This window comes from Oryzias latipes, chromosome 18, assembly GCF_002234675.1.
Source record: "Oryzias latipes chromosome 18, ASM223467v1".
Classification (NCBI taxonomy): domain Eukaryota; kingdom Metazoa; phylum Chordata; class Actinopteri; order Beloniformes; family Adrianichthyidae; genus Oryzias; species Oryzias latipes.
The window spans coordinates 28,849,306-28,870,935 of record NC_019876.2 but is presented as its reverse complement, the minus strand read 5'-3'; the positions used below and the strand labels follow the sequence as shown (position 1 = coordinate 28,870,935).

General features: G+C 47.7%; 1 protein-coding gene across 2 annotated transcripts; it reads right to left on the bottom strand.

The window, feature by feature from the left end:
• Positions 1–2,831: 2,831 nt before the first annotated feature.
• LOC101154983 (fragile X mental retardation syndrome-related protein 1) lies at positions 2,832–16,845 on the bottom strand. Of its 2 annotated transcripts, none has more exons than XM_011487773.3 (17): positions 16,144–16,845; positions 13,161–13,213; positions 12,457–12,550; positions 11,704–11,775; positions 10,473–10,621; positions 10,274–10,367; positions 10,084–10,200; positions 9,794–9,964; positions 9,640–9,718; positions 9,373–9,533; positions 9,085–9,171; positions 6,066–6,285; positions 5,808–5,987; positions 5,516–5,710; positions 5,328–5,435; positions 5,173–5,255; positions 2,832–5,088 (listed from the first exon to the last, which is right to left on the bottom strand). In XM_011487773.3, the coding sequence occupies exons 1-17, from the start codon at positions 16,192–16,194 to the stop codon at positions 4,978–4,980; spliced, it is 2,025 nt and encodes a 674-aa protein (XP_011486075.1). In that variant the 5' UTR covers positions 16,195–16,845; the 3' UTR covers positions 2,832–4,977. The 2 variants fall into 2 exon arrangements, with proteins under 2 accessions (XP_011486075.1, XP_011486076.1); XM_011487774.3 differs by having other exon boundaries at positions 9,424–9,533.
• Positions 16,846–21,630: the final 4,785 nt, after the last annotated feature.

Here is a 21,630-nt window from a genome sequence, read left to right as displayed (position 1 = left end):
AATGTAAATGACATTAGGCAAGTAAATGTCATTTCTGTACTGCCAGACTTTTTATTGGATTTAAAAATGAAGACCTTTGTGGAAGATTTCTTTAAATTACTTAAAAGCCCATGTCTTATGTGAATTTCTTAAGCAAATTACAGAACATAATAGATTTTAATTTGCAGGCTAGGTGTCTCAAAATCACCATTTAGGTAATACTTGTATTATGCAGATGTAATAAATATAATAACATAACATGCGTTTCATTTTCAAAATGAAAAACATTTAACTATCATGCAAATGAACTTGCCGACTAACAGAAATGATTTTGCCTCATCTCTGAACCGAGTCGGGGTCCATGCATGTCCTTGTGCTTCTGACACCAGACATGTCCAACCTGCTGGACCCCCACCTTGAAGGAAACTTTTCCTTTAACAAAAGTCTTTGACACCAGAGGTGGACAGGCGATGCCGTTTTGGTCCACTGCCTTCGGTTTTGCTCTTTTTTCTCCATAAAAAGGCAAAATAGCCCAAAACGTTGCTGGTAATAGTCGACTGTCCAGCTTTACAGACAACATGCAGCAAAATCAGATCTAATGGCACTTTTAGCTCTATTTGAAAACATGCTTATAAAGGGTTTATCTGGAAACCAGAACGTCAATATTTCCTCCCTTTATTGTCATCAAACCAGAGGTGCTCTGACATGATCATCCCTTCCGTTTGGTAGGAGTCTGAAAACATCATTTTGTGAGGATTTTCAAACATGTGTTTTAGACAAAACCAGGTCTTAGTTGGTTTGTCTTGCATTGGCGTATCACTCACCCCGCCTTCTCCATCAACGCTGACCACCATCATTTCTGCACAGTGACCCTCATCCGTGAACAGGACGGTAGACCTGGGGGGTATTCCAGAAAGCAGGTTATGCTAGCTCCCACGATAAGTTTGAGGCTAAGGAAGTTGATAACCTCAGCTTTCGGTTCCAGAAATGGAGGTATGTTTCAGGGTAGGTCAAGTTACCATGGCAACTCATGCTCTGAGCATAACCTGGTCCGGAGCAGGTTTAGTTTAAGATTAGTTTGTTTACAGAGAGGTGAAACAGCATGGCGTGTCCATTTGAAGATGATTTAGTGGATGAAAAAGCTCAGATAATACTTTTTCCACCATGAGAGGGTGATAAGACCACATATGGATGTTGGAAAGATAAACTTTTTTACTTTGATCTAACTTAATTATTTGCTTCAGTTAAGATAAAGCATTTTTTTGTTAGGTCACCTTAAAAATAACACGTAGTTTTCAGACAATTATTTTCCTTTCGTTCAAATTAATTCAATTAAGTAGGTGTAACTTTGATGCTGCTGTTAGATCGCACCGCAAGGGATTCTGGGATATCATTCCCTTTGCCTGTCTGAACGGACGGATTTGGGTTTAAGTGTGGGTTTTTTACAAAATGTGTTTAGTTGTATAGCTGTTTTACTGTGTTTCACCGAGTTTTGCCGAGCTATTTTGTCATACAATGCTTAAGTCTCTGCACCATGAGTGAGAGTAAAGGAGAGGATGATGATTTTATATAGCACCCCTACCACCCAAACCTGTTATGACAGTGACGGAAAATTCTATGTTGAGTTTTTGCACTCCGTGCATTTTTTTCCGTTCTTTTTATTGTTATAAAAATTAGTATATCTGGCGGCTCAAACTTAGACATATGAAAGTTCAAGAAATATAAGTAATTAAGATGGAAAAAAGATTAATGAAGTAATGTGACATTTAGTTAGATAAATACGTAAATTTGAGTTGTATAAACAATTATTGAGTTTGAATAAATTTAACTAAATTATTTTTCAGCCGTGTTACTTTTTTGATGGACTTATAATTTCTATCCGCCGTCATTAAAATCTCAGACTCCGTCTCACTTCCGTCTCAAGTGTCGCGCTTTCTTTTTTTTTTCTCCACGCGTTTCCATGGTGACTCCAGAAATCGGCGATCTATTGAGAATGTCTTTATGTACCGTGCATTAACCCAGGGTTACCAAGTCGAGCGTAATTACGCCAACTCACATCCGGTCTTTTGGAACCGACATACCCAGAGTAAGCAAGTTCAGGCGGATTTCAGCCAGAGTTCAGGCTTAAAGTCAGGCTAGTTTAAACATGCTTCCTGGAATACCCCCCTGCATCCTCCAGGTCACATGGTCTGAACTGCAAACGTTCACGGCGGTGTCTTGGTGTGGGTGGAGTCACCTGCAGCGGTCGTCTGTCATTCCAGTCAAAGGGGGGGAGGCGGTTCTGAATGGTTAGTCTGGAAACCCGAGTACCCCTCCCATCTGGTAAACGGGCCTGCAGCTGTGTGGCGTTTGCTGAACCAGGTCAGAGGTCATAGGTTCTGGTCATGGTGGTTTGTCACTGTGGGGGGGGGGGCTCCTCTCCTGGGTCTGTCCCAAACTCTGACAGTAGTTCTGGGTCTTGATCCAAGTCTGCTGATGACACTTGGAGACAAGTTGACCTGCAGCACCTGACTGTCTGCCACCAACCTGAAGGCGCTGTGGTCGGGTGGAGCTGCTCGCCGTTCAGCGGCGTTGTGTTCGTGGCTGTTGGAACTTGGAACGACTCAAAGACTAAATCAGCTGTTTAGACCCACAGAGTGTTGATGAAACACGGAAAAGGTTTTTGGTTAGAATTTGGTTCCAACAAGTACCTGAACACTGAGACCATCATGAGGAAAACACTGAAGGAGGCGTCTCCGTCACCACAATGCAGACCCCCCCCCCCCATCCTGAAAATGTGTGAGTCACTTAAACATCAGATTGTGATGAGTCTTGATGCACGCGCTACGAAGAACAAACGGCTGCAAAATATGTATACCAAACAATGAAAAGTTCTTTATTGCCTTCAGAACATGAGTGAGAAAACCAGAGACCAAAATCCGACATAGTGAGGGGTCATCTGTACAACCAGCATCCAAACACACACACACAGACACAGGAGGGGATACAGTGCTCACACAGCGAGGCATAAAGGCAAACACGAGCGCACAACACCGTCCTCCACTCACACACGTGCAACGGAACCAAGGTACAAATCCTCAAGTGCTCCTTTGTTCGGTAAAAACAACACAGATGAGCAAAAATGTACAACTGCAGCAGCATCGACCGTCCTCCCACACATCCACCTCTCCAACCTTTGGTCATGTGAACACTTGTTCGGGGTTTTAATACTGCCAGACTCCAGACATGACTGGTCAGAGGGTCCTTCAGGGACCCCGACTGCCGACAGAAACCGTGGGATGTCGGGCGCAGGTGAGCAGGGCGAACGCGTGGACTCAGTCGGGAATAAAGTCGTCCCCCCCAGAAGGCAGAGGCTCTACGTTAGTCATTAGGACATTCAGCGTGTACGTTAGCAGCAGTTCTAGTGAATGAAACGATGGCTTTTGAGTCAGATGAGCACGTCATGCACAGGACCAGGCACCACGCCTAAACGCCATGCAAGTTAGAAAAACAGACGAGACGGAGAAATCAAGGTTCATCTCCACAGAAGAGGCGGATTTCACTTCAATGTTTTATTTCATATTTACTAAAGATGTGGAAATAGCAACAAAAATAGATTGAGAGCGGTAACCAAGACAACAGTAACAACATGAGCAGAGAGCCACTGAGGGTTTCCAGTCTCGTCTCTTACTCCCACCTGCCGGCCGGGTACGAGACGGACACCCCGCTAGGGTTTGCCCCCTCCGGTCCTGTTCGGCGTGGACTAGCGCCCCTGCTGCGTTTGCCTGGTTCGTGTGGCTGTGTGTCATGTGGCTCTCAGTTCATTTGAAGCTCTTCCACTCCCACAGTCTGCAGCCTCCAGGCCCCCCCGAGCCGCCCGCTGCAGCGGTTGATCAAGACACTAGTGTGGCTGGAAGCTTGAGCCGCCGCCCCCCCCCTCTGACGCAGAGAGAGAGGCACGCTTCGGTTGTTTGAAGTCTTAATCTAGATTTCAAGTCTGCCTGGTCTGAGCCTGTCCCGGTCGGGGGCTTCACACGTGGCGCCCTGGACCCTTGAAAGACCAAAAATTGGGGCTAGAAGCCACCGCCCTCGTCGTGTCGCTGCGTCGCCCCCTCCCCGTGTTGGTTTTCTGGCGGCGAAACGTCTCGATGGTGCACGTGTACGCCCCCCCTCGCGCTACGCTGACCCCCACGCCGTCCACTCTACGTGGGATGAGGACGAGCGCCCTGTTTCACATTTTGGCACCAGACCTGGTTTTCCTCACGTTGGCCGGCCAATCCGTCTTCCTGGATCCTTTTCTGTTTTTTTAACGGAAAGGTTTTTTCCTTCCTTCAAGCCAAAGAAGGAAGAAAATAAAAATCATAATTCTCAGTACCTCTCTCACCTTCCTTCCTGTCATAAAACAAAAGCAACCTTAAAGGAAAAACTCAGGTTTTTTTATTTTTTCGTTTTTCAAATTCAAGGCACAATATCTGTCAAAAATCGCAACCGGTCCATCTTCACTCCGAGGTTCAGTGTTTGAACTTCCGCTAAGCTTTGCCGACGACCCGAATCCCCCTCAGGGTTGGTTTCTTCACACCAACACGCGTCCGCTTTGGCTGAGAGCGACCGACGACTCTAACCAGTGATCAACAATGAACGCAATCAACAAAAGAAAGGACACAATTACACACAACCTTTTGAGAAAGAGAGGGAAGAAAGAAATAGTGTCTCGTCCCGTTTGTGTCTCAGTATTTTAGAAATCAAGTCACGTCCACCAGCTCTTTTTGGCAAGCTAGTTGTGTTTTAAATAAGCACTAAGTACTGATAGATAGAATAGCATACACCGTTTTCTCCTGTTTTTTTTTAGTAGACGCGTTTGTCGCTTCTTTTTTTTGTACTTTTTCCACTGTCATAGTATGAACTCAGGTATTTTGTCGTTACTCGTCTGTTAAAGGTTTAAGTTAATGCAAGCAGGGACAGAGTTTGCCATGGAGTCTTGCTCTAGACGTGGGTTGGTGAGGGTCCGGCGCCGTCGCTCTATGAGACGCCGTTGACCAGAGTCAGGCTGTCGCCGGCGGAGCTCACGCCTTTGCTGGGGGAGCGCTTGGAGGGCGTCTGCTCGTCCTTCTTGGCGCTGGTGCCGTTTTCCTGAGGAGATACACGGTGGGGGGGTTGATCAGCACTCTGCGGTTCCACGGGTGTAAACGGGGACGGAACGCGGCCAGCGGGTACCTTGGGCTCGGCGTGGTTCTCCTGCTGGGGAAGATTCTGCCGGCTCTGCGACTCGGGCCGGGATATGTAGTCGGCGACCGTCACTGGGATCAATCGGACCCGTTAGTCAGAACGACCCAAGTGATCGACAACTCCTGACGCGTTTCGGGACTCACCGCTCTCCCCTGGCTGCCGGTCACGACTGCCGGACCCTCCCTCTGGGCGCCCGCCACGGTTGCGGCGCCGGCGGCTCCGGTTGCGGCGCTGAGGTCGAGCGTCCTCGTCTGGCAGAAATCAGAAGACACTACATGCAACTTTTGGATGGATGCGTGGCTGTGCGCCGGAAAAAGAGCGGGATCCTCACCCAGCCCGTTCTCGCTGGGGGCTGCCTGGCCGTCAGACTCCGTGGCAGCATCCATCACGCTTGGCTCCTGGTCGTTGCGGCGGCGGCGCGAGCGTCTGCGGCGCTCTCCTCCGGCGCCGTCGCCGATGTCTGCGTCGGCCTGCTCTCCCTCCCCCTCCAGCAGAGAGTAGGGGTTGCTGTCCGGGTCCCTCAGAACTGCAGACGCCACAGAGAAATGTTGAATATTGGTTTGGAAGCAGCAAAAGTTGCTTTCAGACGCTCCTAGATCATTGAGGGAGTGGGCGGGGCCTACCTGAGCTGATGGTGCTGGAAGGCTTAGCCGCCGGCCCCCCTCGCCCTCGCCCTGAGGTGGCGCCTCGGCCCCTGCCGCCCCGCCGGGAGCCTCTCTCTTCGCCGCCCAACCCTCTGGGCCTCTGCTCTCGCTCGGCGCCATCCTCCGGCTCAGAGGCGTTGGACAGTTCGGAGTTGGTGCCTGCAAACGTCAGGAGGAGCTCAGAACGTCGTTCGGGGCGTTCGCCACAAACAGACGGCGGATTTTTGGGCTCCTCACCGTATCCGGAGTACTGGGAGTTGGAGGCTCGGCGTCCACGGCCACGGCCGCCGTAGGTGCGAGACGCGTGCAGCGAGTTGCTGCTCTCATCCGTGAGGTAGCCCTTTTCGCGATCTGGTCCTGGGCCACCACTTCGTCCGGGAGCAGCCCGGTACCCGACTCCGATCTGCCGGAGCTGCTCATCGATTTGGAGGCGCTCCAGGCGCAGCTGCTCCACCTCCTGCAGGAGAGGACAGCAGCAAATCTACTTTTAGGAAATGATGTAGGTAAACCTGGACGGCAACTTAAAGAGATTCGCTTCCACGCCAAGAAAACACAAAGTTAAAATAGAATAACAAACCACCATGTTCGGTCCTAAGGAGATTCCCGCATATTTTTCTCAGTCCAGCTATTTTATTTCCAACCATGGCAAACGTTTTGAACAAGTTTGTTCACGTTCAAGTTTCACTCTCTTCTAACAAAGCACAGCTACAGCAGGCGAAAAGGCGGGAAGCCCGATCTCTACTTATGAAGCTTTCATATACGCCTACGAATAAAAATACTGACAGATCGCTGGAAAGCATACAGAACAACCCACCAACCCATCTAAACAATCCCTTCTCTTTGCCTCTAGGCTTTCTGGGTAGTGTAGTCATGCCACCATCAAACTGCTTCAAATCAAGCTTAAAGGCTCAAACATTTTTCATCAAACATGCGTCATATTTATTTGGTAAAGGTGATGCTGGCATGAAGATGTAGTCTGTAGACGCGAGTTTACCGTCTGTAGACGCGAATTTACCGTCTGTAGACGCGAGTTTACCGTCTGTAGACGCGAGTTTACCGTCTGTAGACGCGAATTTACCGTCTGTAGACGCGAGTTTACCGTCTGTAGACGCGAGTTTACCGTCTGTAGACGCGAATTTACCGTCTGTAGACGCGAGTTTACCGTCTGTAGACGCGAATTTACCGTCTGTAGACGCGAGTTTACCGTCTGTAGACGCGAGTTTACCGTCTGTAGACGCGGGTTTACCGTCTGTAGACGCGGGTTTACCGTCTGTAGACGCGGGTTTACCGTCTGTAGAGGCGAGTTTACCGTCTGTAGACGCGAGTTTACCGTCTGTAGACGCGAGTTTACCGTCTGTACATGCGAGTTTACCGTCTGTAGACGCAAGTTTACCGTCTGTAGACGCGAGTTTACCGTCTGTAGACGCGAGTTTACCGTCTGTAGACGCGAGTTTACCGTCTGTACATGCGAGTTTACCGTCTGTAGACGCGGGTTTACCGTCTGTAAACGCGGGTTTACCGTCTGTAAACGCGGGTTAACCGTCTGTAAACGCGAGTTTACCGCATTTAAACGCGAGTTTACCGTCTGTAAATGCGGGTTTACCGTCTGTAAACCTGACTTTGTGATTGCAGTGAAATAACCTATGAAGATGTGAGTTTATCCAGTCTGTAAACATGAATTTACAAGTGTGTGAACATTTATCTTATGTGTGGATTTACTGTGTACGTGAATTTCCCATTACTGGGTTAAAAAAACAAAACAAAGTTCAGGTTCTATTGGTAATATTTTTTTTAAGCCACACAAGTCATCGCAGTCAAGAGTCGACTAACGATGCTGATAAAGACGAGGAAATACGGACAATAAATATATAATTTATTCAGTTAAGTATTCGGATTCAGATCTGTTCTGTTCACAGACGAAAATACAAGAGTTTAGTCAAAGTGATTGAACTGAAACAGCTGTTTTCTAGCAATGACGTGTTGATGATTAATTCAATTTTAGACACAAAGAACACAAAGAAAATAGAAGTTCAGATTAAATGTGAAATCCCAACAGAAAAAGGAATCAAGGCTACAGTTAAGAGAAATCCTCAAATTTAAATAAAACTGAACCGAAAGTCCTTGCTTTCCTGGTACTAAAACATTTTTTAATCAATAAATTTCAGTTGGTGAAACTATAACTTTTTCACATAAATGTAATATGTCATTTTTGTGCATATTGTATTAAGAATGCTGCTGGCATACAAGTGTTCCAAGTTTTACCAAGGCTCCAGCACAAACCTGACAAAAAAAGGTTTGTTTTGTTTTTACATAAGTTAGAGTTTAAAAAGGAATTTCATCAAACCAGTGAATTTCTAGTAAAACCGCACTTTTGTTAACCGGGTAAGAAATGCTTTAAAAAGCGTCTGTCCACTTATTGCCTGTAGTTGAAATTATCACAGAAAACGACGACAGCTTAAAACAACCTTTACCAAAACGTTGCAGCACAACAATGCAGCGCTGCAAAAATGCAGTGAGACGGGTCAGAAAACAAGCCATGCAGTTCACCTTTCTACCACTAGGTGTCGGTAAAGACTGACGCTCAGACTCAGTGAGCTGAGAACCGTTACTTTTCTGACGTCACTGCTGACTGAATGAATGATAAAGGAATAATAATGAATGAATAGAGAGAAAAATGAATTTTGTTTGTATGGAGAAGCAGCTCGGATGTTTACATTGCTGGTTGTCTGAGGATGACACGTGACCTTGTAGCCCCTCCCACAAATGGGCTTAAAAGACGGTTACAGGGAGCACTTCTGTCATTTGGGGTTGTGGTTTTGTCTTTAGATTCACGTGTCTTCAGATGAGTGAAGTGAGCAGCAGGGTTTTATGGCAGCGGTGGACGGGGGCAGCTTCTTGGCGGGGGTGGGGGTGGGGGTGGTGGGGGTCCTGCTTCACAGTATGACAGCTGACTCCACCAATGACAGCTGAAGCTCAGGGGAGGTGCGAAGGAGGAGAGGCAGGGCAGGGGGCCTGATGTTATTTTTAAAGGGTCCAGATAGCTGGTAATCTATACTCCGGTGTACCCTTCACCCCCACCCCCCTGAGGGGGGCTATTAATAAAAGCACATGAGGTCAGGGCAAAATGAGGCTCTCTCAGCAGCTTTCACATATGGCATCGCCGCCAGAGCCGTGTGTTGAACCGTGGGGTATAAATGGGGTAAATGTGGCTAAAGCGGTGGCAGCGGTGCCCTCTTCTGGGGCAAACTGAACCCACCTGGAGGTAGGAGACGTGGTACTCCAGCAGAGCCTGGGCGTTGCTGATGTTCTCCTTGGTTCCCACAAACACGAAGGGCACCATCCCCTGATGGAGCAGAAAGCAGAGCCTCCGTAAAAGCGAGAAACGCCGACGCGTCACAGACAGCAAAGCCGATCGGACGGCTGGTCGGCAGCAGGATGGGACGGCGCCGAAACACACAGCACAAAAACACAAAAACTCTCTGCAGCCACAGAGCTTTTTGAGTGGAGAGCAGCGATTAGGAGGCCGGTCGGTCGGTGCATTCACCTCTTTGCCGCCGCCGGCAGTGTCGTCTCTGCCGGCCCCCTGCCTGCCTACCTCCTCCCGGGGAAGCTTTTTGTCGTTGTCTCCCTCGATCCGGACTCGGACCACGCCCGACTTGTCAACGATTTCCTGGATGACTTTGCCGTTCTTTCCGATGACTTTGCCTGTGTGGCAGAGATAGGGGCCGAAGCCGTCGTGACCATCCGTGCGGGACGAGCGGAGGTGACCGGTAAACCCGCCTCTAGTCCGACCAACATGGCGCTCACTCACCTACAAGGTTCCTGGGCACCTGGAAGTAGTCTTCTTTAAACTCCAGATACTCTCGGGCCTGTTTCACCGCCTCGGGGGTCTGTGGCACAGCAGACGGAGATGACGCCCCTCACCGGGACAAATGAGCCCCGATTTCCTCCGGAATGGGGCTTACCTCTCCGTAGATCCTGAACGTGCAGCTCTCCTCCTCCAGCTCGATGGCCGTGACACCAGGAACTTTCCTCGCTTGCTGGATGTTGGCGCCGTGAGACCCGATGGCGAGGCCCATCAGGTCCTCTCGGACTCTGACCTCCTCTTGGTACGCGGCTGCTAGCTGTTTACTGGTCTGGAAAAAGGCGGACGGCACACAATAGAGTCATTTCTGTCCCGGCTGACCGTCCCGGGTCGACTGCCCCAGCGGGAGGCTGAAAGACTGACTGGGATGGGGGGTAAAGGGGGGTTTACCTCCAAATGTTTGGTGGCCTCCTCGTTTCGCGACATTAGGATGAGCTTGGTGCGGATGCTACGGAAATGCATGTCGCTCAGGAGAGTGGCCCGCTTCACCGTCGTCTCGTTGGTCGACTGCCGAGACAAAGAGGTTTGGCAGAGGAACGGAGGCGAGACGGGCCGCCGAGCGTTCGCCGGCAGAACTCACCAACACGATGAGCTCGTGCGTTGGCGCGCTGTAGAAGATGCAGTTTGCTCCGATGGCTTTCCTGAAGTCTTTGTGAACGTTGTCGTTTGCACAGCTGTCAAAAAGGAAAACCCCGCTTTGATGCAGACATCATTTATGAAAACAGAGGCAGAATGGTTCCACGCTGAGGGAGGAACGCTCATGCAGCGAGCAGACTCACATGTCCCTCAGGTCTTCTGGGACGGCGATGGGGACTTTGTAAAAAGTGTTTCTAGAGGAAGGGGTGTTGGGGTTCAGCGGTCTGATCCGCTCCGATGTGACGATCTCGTTGTATGTGGCGTCGCACGCCGCATATTCGATTACGTAGAACTGGAAGCAGCAGAGAGAGAAGCTAAAACACCCTTTGCTCATACATTGCAAAGGTAAACCCCTTTTGAACAGCGGCACAGCTGGATGACTGAAATTCTCTGTATTTTGGACGCCGCCAGTCGTCCTCGCGTCTCCAACATGTTTGAAATGCAGCTTCTGGTTGGAGGACCTAAGTGAGATCACGTCACGCCGATTTCAGCGTCGCTCTTGTTAGCTGGCTGCGCATTTTAGGGTTCCTTCTGAGATTTGTTTTTTAAATCTTTACAGGGTCTGTACCTCTCAGAGCTTCCCTCTCCTTACTCGCCGGCCCGGTGCCTCAGATCAGCTGATCAGCTGCTTCTAGAGGTACCGAGGTGCAGACGGAAGCTCAGAGGGGACACAGCTTTTGCTGCCGCTGCTCATAAACTCCATCACCGTCCATTTTCAAAACCCGTTTGAAAACTCATATAGTGTCATTGTTTTTATCTTTCTATATTTAATCTTGTGGTTGATGTGTTTTTCTTTTATTTCTTGTGTTCACCACTTTGTGTCGGCTGCTTTTGTATGAAAGTGCTATTTAAATAAAGTTGAGTTTGAGGTCGTAAAGAAAAAAATATATAAATATCCAGGTATTTAACAGCTGGGCATCGATCAAAAATAAAAGCTGAGACAGACGCAGCGTGACCGCTCCCCCACAGCTCCAGGCTCAAAGAGCTGAATTAAAGTCATCCGTCAACGCTGGACATTCCTGCAGGCTCTTATCACTCTGCTCCAAATAACAGCAGCAGACCTGCAGCAGCTCTCCAGGCTCCGTATCAGCGCAGATCTGCCCTTTCCAGAACTCCGCCTCCCATCCTCAACCTGCAGCTCAGACGGCCGACTAACTCCCAGTTAAAGCTGCATAAGCAGCAGAACTCCACACAGACGTTGGTGTGGAGTTCCTTCATCCAAACCTCCGGCGGGTTCATCTCCTTCAGCCTAAAAGCTTCCGCCACGCCGGATCTTCCAGCCACGGTGTTGGAATTAACTCAACAGAAACAGACCCTAAAGCCACAGGAGACGCCGGGAATGAGGTTTCCTCGTCACGACGGGCAGAAACTCACCTCGCCCTTCATCATTCTGACCCGCGCCAGCCACCAGCCGCATGGCTCCTGTTCGTTGGCCCTGGAGTACACCTGCCGGGAAAAAACAAGCCGTCACCCACCGGATCAAAAAAAAACTATTCTGACTGAAAAGGGTTTTTTTAACATGGTTTTCTCACGATGACGGACATAGAGTCAATTTAAATTGCATTTCTTTTTTCAAATCACTGTGAATCAGGAGCAGACAAAAAAAGAAGAAAGCTGAACGGGTCACAAGCAGTTTCTGCAGAAATGTCCCAGGAAACCTCAGCTTTTTGGATTTTAGTCATGTTGGAAAGAAGGCTCTGAAAATAGATGGAAAGATGATTGGAGTGGGACTTTATCAGAGATGAAGGTGTCAGAGCTGAACGAGGAGAAACACTCGTGATCGGTGATCGATACGGCCATGACTTCCAATCCATCAACAGATAGCAAAACAGCCCATCATTTCCATTTGACTGCAAGTGTTTTCTGTAAATAAACCTTTAAATAATAATATCACGTGTACATAGGAGGAGGATTTAATTGATTCAACTCTTCATGATGCCAACAGATGGTTTTGGCGTGCAGGTAAACAACATTTAAGCCAACCGTTCACGCCGTGTTGTGCGATAGGCGTATTGCACAGGCTGATAAAAAGGCGTGGATTCAGAAAGCAGAGATCACACGCCAAGACGCTGGCCGGTCTTGATGATGTGATGCTGAGGAGAATCAAAGGAGCGCAGCAGTTCTTACCTCCACCTCATCACCCTCCCCGATTTCCTTGTGGTAGTCGGCTGGGGGGGGCAACCGCACGTCGCTGAAGGGCAACTGTCTCTCTGGCTGCCAGCTGTGGCGGGACGACACAAAGCAGAGTCAGCCCCCCGCCAACAACAGAGAAGGTTGGTGGTCCCGGTTTTACCGCACCGGGTCACCAGATCTGGTGATGCTGCGGGTTTCCCATCGGCGAATGCTGCTCTTTTTATTGGACCTTTTACAACTACGAGGCCGGAAACACTTATTTTGTCATTTTATTCACATCTTATAAACAGAAATAGAATTTAAAGATTAAACGTTCTTTTTAAATCCGTATGTCTGTCAAAACAAATGCATCTTTCTTGCACTTTGCTGTAAAAGCGGCACCTCCACATGCCCTAAAGAGTAAAAAGAGAAGCCCCCCCCCACCTCGCATACTTCTGATCCCTATTTTTAGGAGGCGCCCGCTGCACGCCCTGCGCCACGCTAAGTGAGGCTAAGTGCGGCAGCAGAGGTGTGGTTAATAGAAAAGGACAGTGGAAGGGGCGAGGAGTCGCCACCGTTCCTGTGTAGGAGGGACGGTTAAAAAACGGGCAGGCGTGTACGGGCAGCTTGCTGATGGGGGTTCCTGAGGCCCAGCGTCCACTTCCAACCATCATTTAAGCAAACATCAAACCCACGGGGTCATAGAGACAAAAACTCACTTGTTTTCAAAAACGATTGTGAGGGAGTCTTCATGGACGTCTTTGATAAAACCCTGAAAGAAAAGAGAAAAAGTGCCGATGAGAGAGAGTGACGGACTTCATTTCCCAGCAGCCCTTTAGAGCGGGCTGCAGCATTGGAGCAGCGGCTGTAAAAAGGAGCATCACATCTCCGACGCCGTTCTCTGGCTGCGGGTTCAGCGCTGAGCAGTGTGAGGAGAAACCGTCTGCCACACAAACTGCGTTCAAGTGCTCGCTCTCTGGCTGTAAACCGGCGGGAAAGGCTTCCAAACCACGCCGCTCAAGAGGACAGCGGCAAGGCGAAGCTTTCATGAGCAGACGCCCCTCAGCCCGGCAAAAGCTGCCCTTTAGGAACCAGACGGGTCAGGCGGCTGGAAATGCTGGGCCGGGTTCAGCGAAGGGCTCAGCTCAGGAAAAACACCTGCACAGAAAGCTGAACGTGACACTGTAACTGCGTGCACGTTGGATGAGCTGGGCGTGGCGCCTGATCCACATCTGGTTTGTCACACGTGTGGCTTCTTACACCTCGAGTCATCACAGTTTAGCTGCAGATTTCACCAAAGGCCTCGCTGTCATGCATGAACCGCGTCTGCAGGAGTGACTGAAAAGGCGTGGATGTGTCGGAGTGGAGGACCGACAGATTCCCAAACACAAGTGGAGGCCCATTCAATCAGAACAGGGTCTGACTGTGGACCCAAAGGGCTGCAAGAGTCCCAGACCAATTAAATAAGAATGGAAAAAGGGGTTGATTTAACTATCCAGAGTCAAATGTAGTTATTTTTGTCAATTTTATAGAAAATCTACAAAAAAACAACTAAATACAACAACAATGGCTGAAGGTTCTCCAGATGTTTTCAGGAATGACACCGGTACCGAGGTCCTTTGTTTGCCACGCCTGGTGCCTTGCAGTCACTGCAGGCAAAAGGGAATTTAACCCTCAACTCAATCCTGACATTAAGCTACACTCATTGATGCTCAGTCTGTTCTAGCATTTAGGTTGGTTTACTCTTGTGGGGGTGAAACCATGAACGGATTTCTGTTCCTACGATCCAACCTGATGGATCCGCCTGAGGAAAGTTGTTCATCGAATCAAAGTCGTAAAAATCATTGAAATAAATCGCTTATGTTGATATTGGAAAATACCATTTGGATTGAAAACGACCAATCACCGCTGACAACACATGGGATGACATCAGCAAACACGGATCAGTCTATCATTCCAGTCCAACGTGTGGAAACACTTTGAATATAGTCATGTGACCATCCAGTGAGCTAAACAACGGCGGGGACTCGTGGGCCGCCGAGGGCCGGACCAGCAGCTGATGCGTGGCGTGTCGTCCACCTCGTCAGAGAAAGAAATAACACGGAATCTGGATGAAAACATGCTTGAACTAATAAAAAATGATTTTATTTTAAAACGCAACATATTTGGATGATTTTGTTCTCATTTTAGAGCCAATGGGTTGATGTCCCTCAGGGGGGAAATAAGCCAAATTAGAGAAATGCTGCATTCAGGTGCGGTTGGAATTGTCAGAAACATCTGAAAAACAACAGATCTTCCAACACGAGTGCTGAATTACTTTCTACACCAAAGTAAAGCTCACTTTATCTGCAGAGCACCATTTATGAATTACAGGAAAAATAAAACCTTTGTAAGGATGATCAATTTAACTTTTCCCAGTTTGGCGGGCCGGATCAGATCCTTTAACGTGTGGCCCCCCGGGCCGGAGTTTGCCCACCCCTGTGCTAGAATGTTCCCTTTGGATTCTCTGGATGTGGAAACACAACAGCGCTGAAGTTTAGGAAACTAACATGTGAATGGATTTGACATTCATTCTAGTTTACTTGTTGGTTTGGACACAGATTTCATTTAACTTGATGATCTGGAAGAAATCCAAGAATCTGGAAAACTGTTCAGTAGCAGGAATTTCTGTCTGAGTCTCACTGCTGGAAGTTTGGATCAAGAGGATCTGGATCCACTTCAGGTCAGAGAATCAGAATGAAAAGATATCAAGAATAAACCGGAACCACAAGTGATATTCTTACAGCCCTATTTGTAACACGCGAACAGAGACGTGGGGAAAGTGAATGGTTGCATCTCCGATTAATACCTTTTGTTTGGAGGTCAATGCTTGGATTAATTGCTGTTTAAAATGCGAATAATGAGGCAGTTCTGTGGCGGTCAGAGCCTCACGCTAAAGTGGAAAACCGTCATTCATGCCAACGGCGCACTGACAACCAGTAAGACACACAACAGGTGAAGCTGCACAGGAGTAAATTTAGGACCATCACTGAACCCAGGGGGAGGGGGGTAGATGGAGCACATGGAACCCCCGAGTTACCAAAGTCCAGACCACTGGAGACCCATGTCTGCCTGTGGGACAAACCGGTTCAGATGTGTGGAAGCAGATGAGGAGTCTACTCGTTTCCATTGAAATAAATAGAATAATAACAATAATAACCCCCCCTCAGTGGAAGCACAGAGGGTGGGGGAAGCCTTAGGTTTGGTTTCTCAGTAAGATCAGCCAGAACTGAAACAGAAACCGTCGCCCTTCCTCATGTGAGGCATCAGCAGCCCAAAGCAGGACTGATGATGATGATGATGATGATGGTGGCGGTGAGGTCACTCCGCTTCTTCACGGAGCATCACCTCACCGACCTCACGACAGCTGTCTGGATCATCGAAACCCACCCCGTTCACAGGACCGAGCCTTCCTCCCACCAAACACCCCGAATTCAACCGAACTGTCCCGCCAACGTGACCCAAACGGGCCACGCGTGAAGACGACGAGTAGGAGGACCTAGCTTCACCCCGCTAACCAAAGCTAGCTAACCCGACCCGGTCGAACCGCTCCAAACCCGCAGCTAACTGACTCGGGCTCAGCTGGGCCCCAATTATTCTGGCTCTCCGAAGCCGGTTCTGGCCAAGCCGGACTTTGAGGCGGGCGGTAGAAACCCCGCTTACCTTGTAGAAGGCCCCGTTGGAGCCGCGAACCTCCACGGCCAGCCCGTCCATCCCCGTCGCCGGTGAGTCCGCGCGGCTGTGCTGCTGCTTGTCGTCCGTTGGCGTAACGGCTCCCTGCGGCTGCGAGTCCGGTAACGTTCCCGCCCCCAGCTTCGCCGGCCCCTCGCCGCTATCCGGCCGCTTGTGGACTTCCAGTGTTCCGGGTGGAGGACAAGAAGGGGCAGAGAGAGGTGACGGGTCCGGACCGATGGCAGGGATGATGTCTGAACCGCGGCGACGCAGACTACTACTGCCACTGCCAGCTGAGGGGGGAGAACAGCGCTCTCTTTGGGTCGGTTCTGGAGAATTCGCGACGACAACAAAGGCGCCGGCACCAGCAGAACCGAGCTAACGATGCCCAAGGAGCCGGAGGACGATGACTGATGGGTAATTAGCTTGGAGGCTAGCGTCTGTTTTCGGGAGTGCTAGCATGCTACAGTCAGATAGCCTGGCTGCGTTTGAGGGCTCGTGCGTGTGGCGTAATCTCCGCGCGGAACAGTCTCGCGCGCGTCGTCACCGGGGCGGCCGTGTCTTCGGTCGGTGGCGTGGTTCTCAGCGGCGTCTCTTCTTCACAAAGGCGTTTTTCAAAGCACCACCGCCCGGCAACTCCTCACAGCAGCCACCAATCCCCGCAAACACGCCGATTGACTGAATCGCAAAGGGACTGAATGACCTGAAAGGCCCCGCCCCCTCCCAGTGAAGCCCCGCCCGTCCTGCCCCCTATTAGCCTTCTGATTGGTCAGAACGGTCAACAATCACTTCCAGATCCCATTAATTGGTTTAGCAAATAAGGGCTGGTCCAGCGAAGGGGCCAATGAAATCCAGACAGTTGCCTACCGACGTCATTCATTGGTTGATTGTTCGTGTCAATCAAACATTTACTCATATGGACTGGCTCCCATGTCCAGGTTAGCCCACTCATGAATGAGCGAGGACCCCCACTTATTGTGTAAACACCACCACCACAGGTTACTATATATACTATACACCATGCTGGAGCTGCAAGAAAACGTTCATGCATATAAAACATGCTCCTAATATCCCCCCTAGATGCCCCCCCCCTCCCCCATTCACTACAAATGTAACAGAATGCTGGGGCATTTGAAGCAGCTGAATGAGAAGATATCCAGATTTGGACAAGGAGGCAGCTGTGGGACCAGCAGGGGAAACCGCACAGATAGCGCAAACGCCACGTATCGGCCCCTAATGCAATGTCTGCTACTGATGTCTGTGCTGCTCCTCTGAAGATCTGCGGCTAAAGATTAGGTTTGAATCACTGTCTGCAGTATTTGTGAAGCCGACCTCAGATTCCTTGGAGAAAAACCTTTCATGGAAGTACACGAACTGCACTGAGAAGATCCTGTTTGCGTCTTTTATTTTGAAAGCAGCTTCTGTCAATAGTAAAAATGCAATTTCACACTAGAGAAAATGCTAGTTTTTAAATAAACAATAAATACATACTATCACATTTTCCTAAAGCAGAGGTGAGCAAACTACACCCCAAGGGTTTCACATGCAGCCATGAAACTATTAAATCCGGCTCGCCAGAAAGATTAATGTTTTATTTTCTGGTGAGTCCCAAGATGGTGCACTACAAATACATGTACCTTTGTTTAGGTGCATAAAAGTTATTTTGCATTCAGGTGAAGTTGGAAGATTTGTTGTTTTTCTGACGTTCATGTGTGTTTTCCTTGTAGGACAGTCCGATCGTACTAACAGCACACGAACACAGCTTTTTTTCCCCTCAGTTTGTGTTTTTTCCTGAGGGACATCAACCCATCAGTGAGACTGGCAGTAAATTGAGAAAAATAAATCACAGTTTTGAAATTCCAAAATGTCCTGTTTTAAAATATATACATTTGATGTCAATCAATATTAAAGCAGGTTTTTCCAGTTCATTTTTTCTTTCTTATCAGGTGGATCAGCAAAACGAGCCACAGATCTGTTCCTGGTCTGGCCCTTCTGTCAAATTTGAAAGGGTAAAATAAGACGTTGCCGTTTCCACTAGGAATTGATCAGTAAGAAACAGGCCCAAATGGCTCTTTTGCAGTTAAAGGTAGTAGATTCAAAGATGTTATGTCTCTTTACCAATTTCAATGCAGAGAATTTAATACTGTACAGTATATACTGGTTTGCGGCGCCTTCCGTCCGTGAAACCCAGGTTCAAATCCGGGCTGCTCCCTGTTCCCTTCTCTACCTCCGTGCCGGTCCCAAGCCCGGTTGCCTTGAGAGGGTTGCGTCAGGAAGGGCATCCGGCGTAAAACATTGCCAAGTTTACCATGCGACTCGTTCGCTGTGGCGACCCCTGATGGGAAAAGCCGAAAGGGAAACAACATAATTTGAGAAATACTTTGCAGAAATTCCATTGAGATGCCTTTATTACCAGACACATCTGTAGTCATAATATCCAAGGTGAGCAAAGACATATGTCTGCACCTCTCTTGGCCTTTAAAGTCCCACTCCGAAATTCACCGCAGCAAACCTTCCCTTATTCCCAAACTACGGAGCCCCCCAGGTGGCGGTGGTTAAAAAAAAATCTGATAAACCCTGCGCACGGTTTGGTAATCTGTGTGCACGGTAAACAAACAAAGCTGTGGCGTAGAGTGAGGTGATCTTCTAACTAGGCGTTGATTATTGTTATTATTGTTATGAATGGCATCTTTAAATCCTTGCGGCTAGTGCTTCATTATTGGCAGAACTGACCCGGAAGTAGAGTTAGGATAAGGTTAATACGTGCTAACAACAGCATTTAGTCATGAATGAACTGAAACTGGAGGAACCACCACCTTTCTTTTGTCTGGACCCTACTGATAACACAAATTCACATGATTGTTTGCACGGTTTCTCAGGACTGTTCATTCAAAAGCCGCCTCCGCCCGTCCCTAAGCCGCTCCACTGCTTGGAGATACAAAGCTCCCAGGAGACCCGGTTCTCCTGAGTCGCTCACACAGAGCGGCCGGACGGACTGTGGTTTGAAGCGTCCTCCGTAACAAAGCACCCTCCCCTGCCTGCAAACACCAAGCTACGAGTCCGGCCGCGTCTGTAACCCCTGAACACTTATTGCAGGCCGAACAGTTTTGGTACCTACGCCGGTCATGTATGAATCCAAACTCCCAACATAAGTCTCCGAGCAAAATACGCACGCTCACGATTGCGCAACAGTACGAGCAGAATTGATTAATCCGTGCGCACGGTTTATCAGATTTTCTTTTTTAACCACTGAGACCTGGGGGCTTCATACCAAACCCTCCCTTTGTTTACAATTTCTTTCTTTTATTGAATTTTAGTCTATCGTCCCCCTGGTTCTGCTAGAGAATTTTTAAATGAATTTTCTGAATTTTTATCTATTCTTATCAAATTTGAAAAAGTTTTAATTCATGGTGATTTTAATTTGCATGTTGATGACCCATCTTGTAAAGTAGCTTCTGAATTTTTAACACTCACTGATTCTTTTAGCCTAAAGCAACATGTTTCTAGTCCCACACACAACAAAGGTCACACCTTAGATCTTGTTTTTTCCATTGGCCTAGATATACGGTCTCTGAATGTGGTGGATGTTCATGCGACTGACCATTTCTGTGTTTATTTTAACATATCCAGTCATGTGTCCAATAACTCCCATAAAGTGGTATCTCAAAGGCGTATTATAAATCAAACTGTTGTTGAACAGTTTTCAAAACTGTTTCATCTTAATCTTATTGATTATTGTGACGATGTAGAAATCCTTATCAATCATTTTAATGGTCATTGCCTGACTGTTTTGGATATAGTGACACCCATGAAGCTTAAAACTAAAACATCTTCCAACTCTCCTCAGCCCTGGTTAAATGAAGAGATTGCTGCTTTCAGAAGAACATGTCGCCAGGTAGAACGCTTGTGGAAGTCCACTAACCTGGAAGTACATAGACTACATTTAAAGGAGATGACTGGGACATTAAATAATATGATTAAGCTCGCCAGATCTAAGTATTTTTCTGACCTAGTACATATGAACAAGAGAAATCCCAAAGTTGTCTTTGATACCATTCAAAACATTGTTTCACCCTCAGCTCCACCTGTACCTGTTTACACTACTGACGATTGCAACAGATTTTTACAATATTTTGTAAATAAGGTGAATGAGCTCAAATTAAACCTAAAATCATGCAATGAGAATACCACTATTGTAGCCTCTTTAAACTACTCCTGGACTAACTTTTCTGCCATCTCAATAGACAATATCATGGTCGTATCAAAAAAGATGAAGCCATCCTCATGTCCCCTAGATATATTGCCATCATCTATGTTTTTTAAAGTTATCGACCTAATTGCCCCATTTCTTGTTAAAATTATTAATCTGTCTCTTTCCACTGGTACTGTCCCAAACTTCCTTAAACAAGCAGCAATAAGTCCCATCTTAAAAAAGCCCAACCTGGATCCATCACAACCCTCCAATTATAGGCCAATTTCAAAATTACCTATACTCTCAAAAGTCTTGGAGAAGATAGTGGCAGAACAGTTAACATCTTTTTTAAGCAACTATGAACTCTTCGATAAATACCAATCTGGTTTTAGAAAGATGCATTCCACGGAGACGACTTTACTTAAAGTTTCAAATGATATACAGATGGCTGCTGACTCTGGAAAGTATACAGTTTTGGTTCTTTTGGACTTATCCTCTGCATTTGACACTGTTGATCATAAAATACTGTTGGGCAGATTAGAAAATGAGTTTGGTATTGCTGGGTTTGTTTTAAAGTGGTTTACCTCCTACCTGACTAATAGAACATTCTCTGTCTACATAAATGGCATGCTTTCTGATACCGCTCCACTCCTACATGGTGTGCCCCAGGGATCTGTTTTAGGACCTCTTTTGTTTTTAATGTACATCTACCCTCTTGGAAAGCTTTTGAATAACTTTAAAAATGTGTCATACCATTTCTATGCCGATGATATTCAGCTGTACTGCTCTTTCAATGACACAGAACTCCACAAACTTACAGAACTACTAGATTGCCTTGCTTGTGTTAAATCTTGGCTCACGAGTAACAGTCTTCAGCTAAACTCAGAAAAGACAGAAACACTAATAGTTGCCCCAGAAAACAAAATCCCAATAATTTCCCGGCATCTTGGTTCTTTGAGCTCCTCTGTACAGCCCTGTATCAGAAATCTTGGTGTATGGTTTGACCAGTCAATGTCTTTGGACCATCATTCCAGCCTTTTAATTAGAAACTGTTTTTATCATTTACGTAACATGGCAAAATTGCGGGCGTTCTTATGTAACTCAGTCTTAGAGATGGTTATCCATGCTTTTATTTCTTCTCGTTTAGATTATTGTAATTCTCTTTTTTATTTGTTTTAATAAATCTGTTCTTAACCGTCTTCAGTTAGTTCAAAACACTGCTGCAAGGCTTTTAACAGGATCCGACAAAAGGGCACATATTACCCCCATTTTATCCTCCTTGCACT

Excerpts from the sequence above, each read along its gene's own strand:
- LOC101154983 (XM_011487773.3), bottom strand. The coding sequence starts at position 16,194 with ATGGACGGGCTGGCCGTGGAGGTTCGCGGCTCCAACGGGGCCTTCTAC. Across the intron at positions 12,551-13,160 it reads ACAATCGTTTTTGAAAACAA|CTGGCAGCCAGAGAGACAGT; the intron begins GTGAGTTTTTGT and ends GTCCCGCCACAG. Across the intron at positions 9,719-9,793 it reads CGTTCAGGATCTACGGAGAG|ACCCCCGAGGCGGTGAAACA; the intron begins GTAAGCCCCATT and ends GCTGTGCCACAG.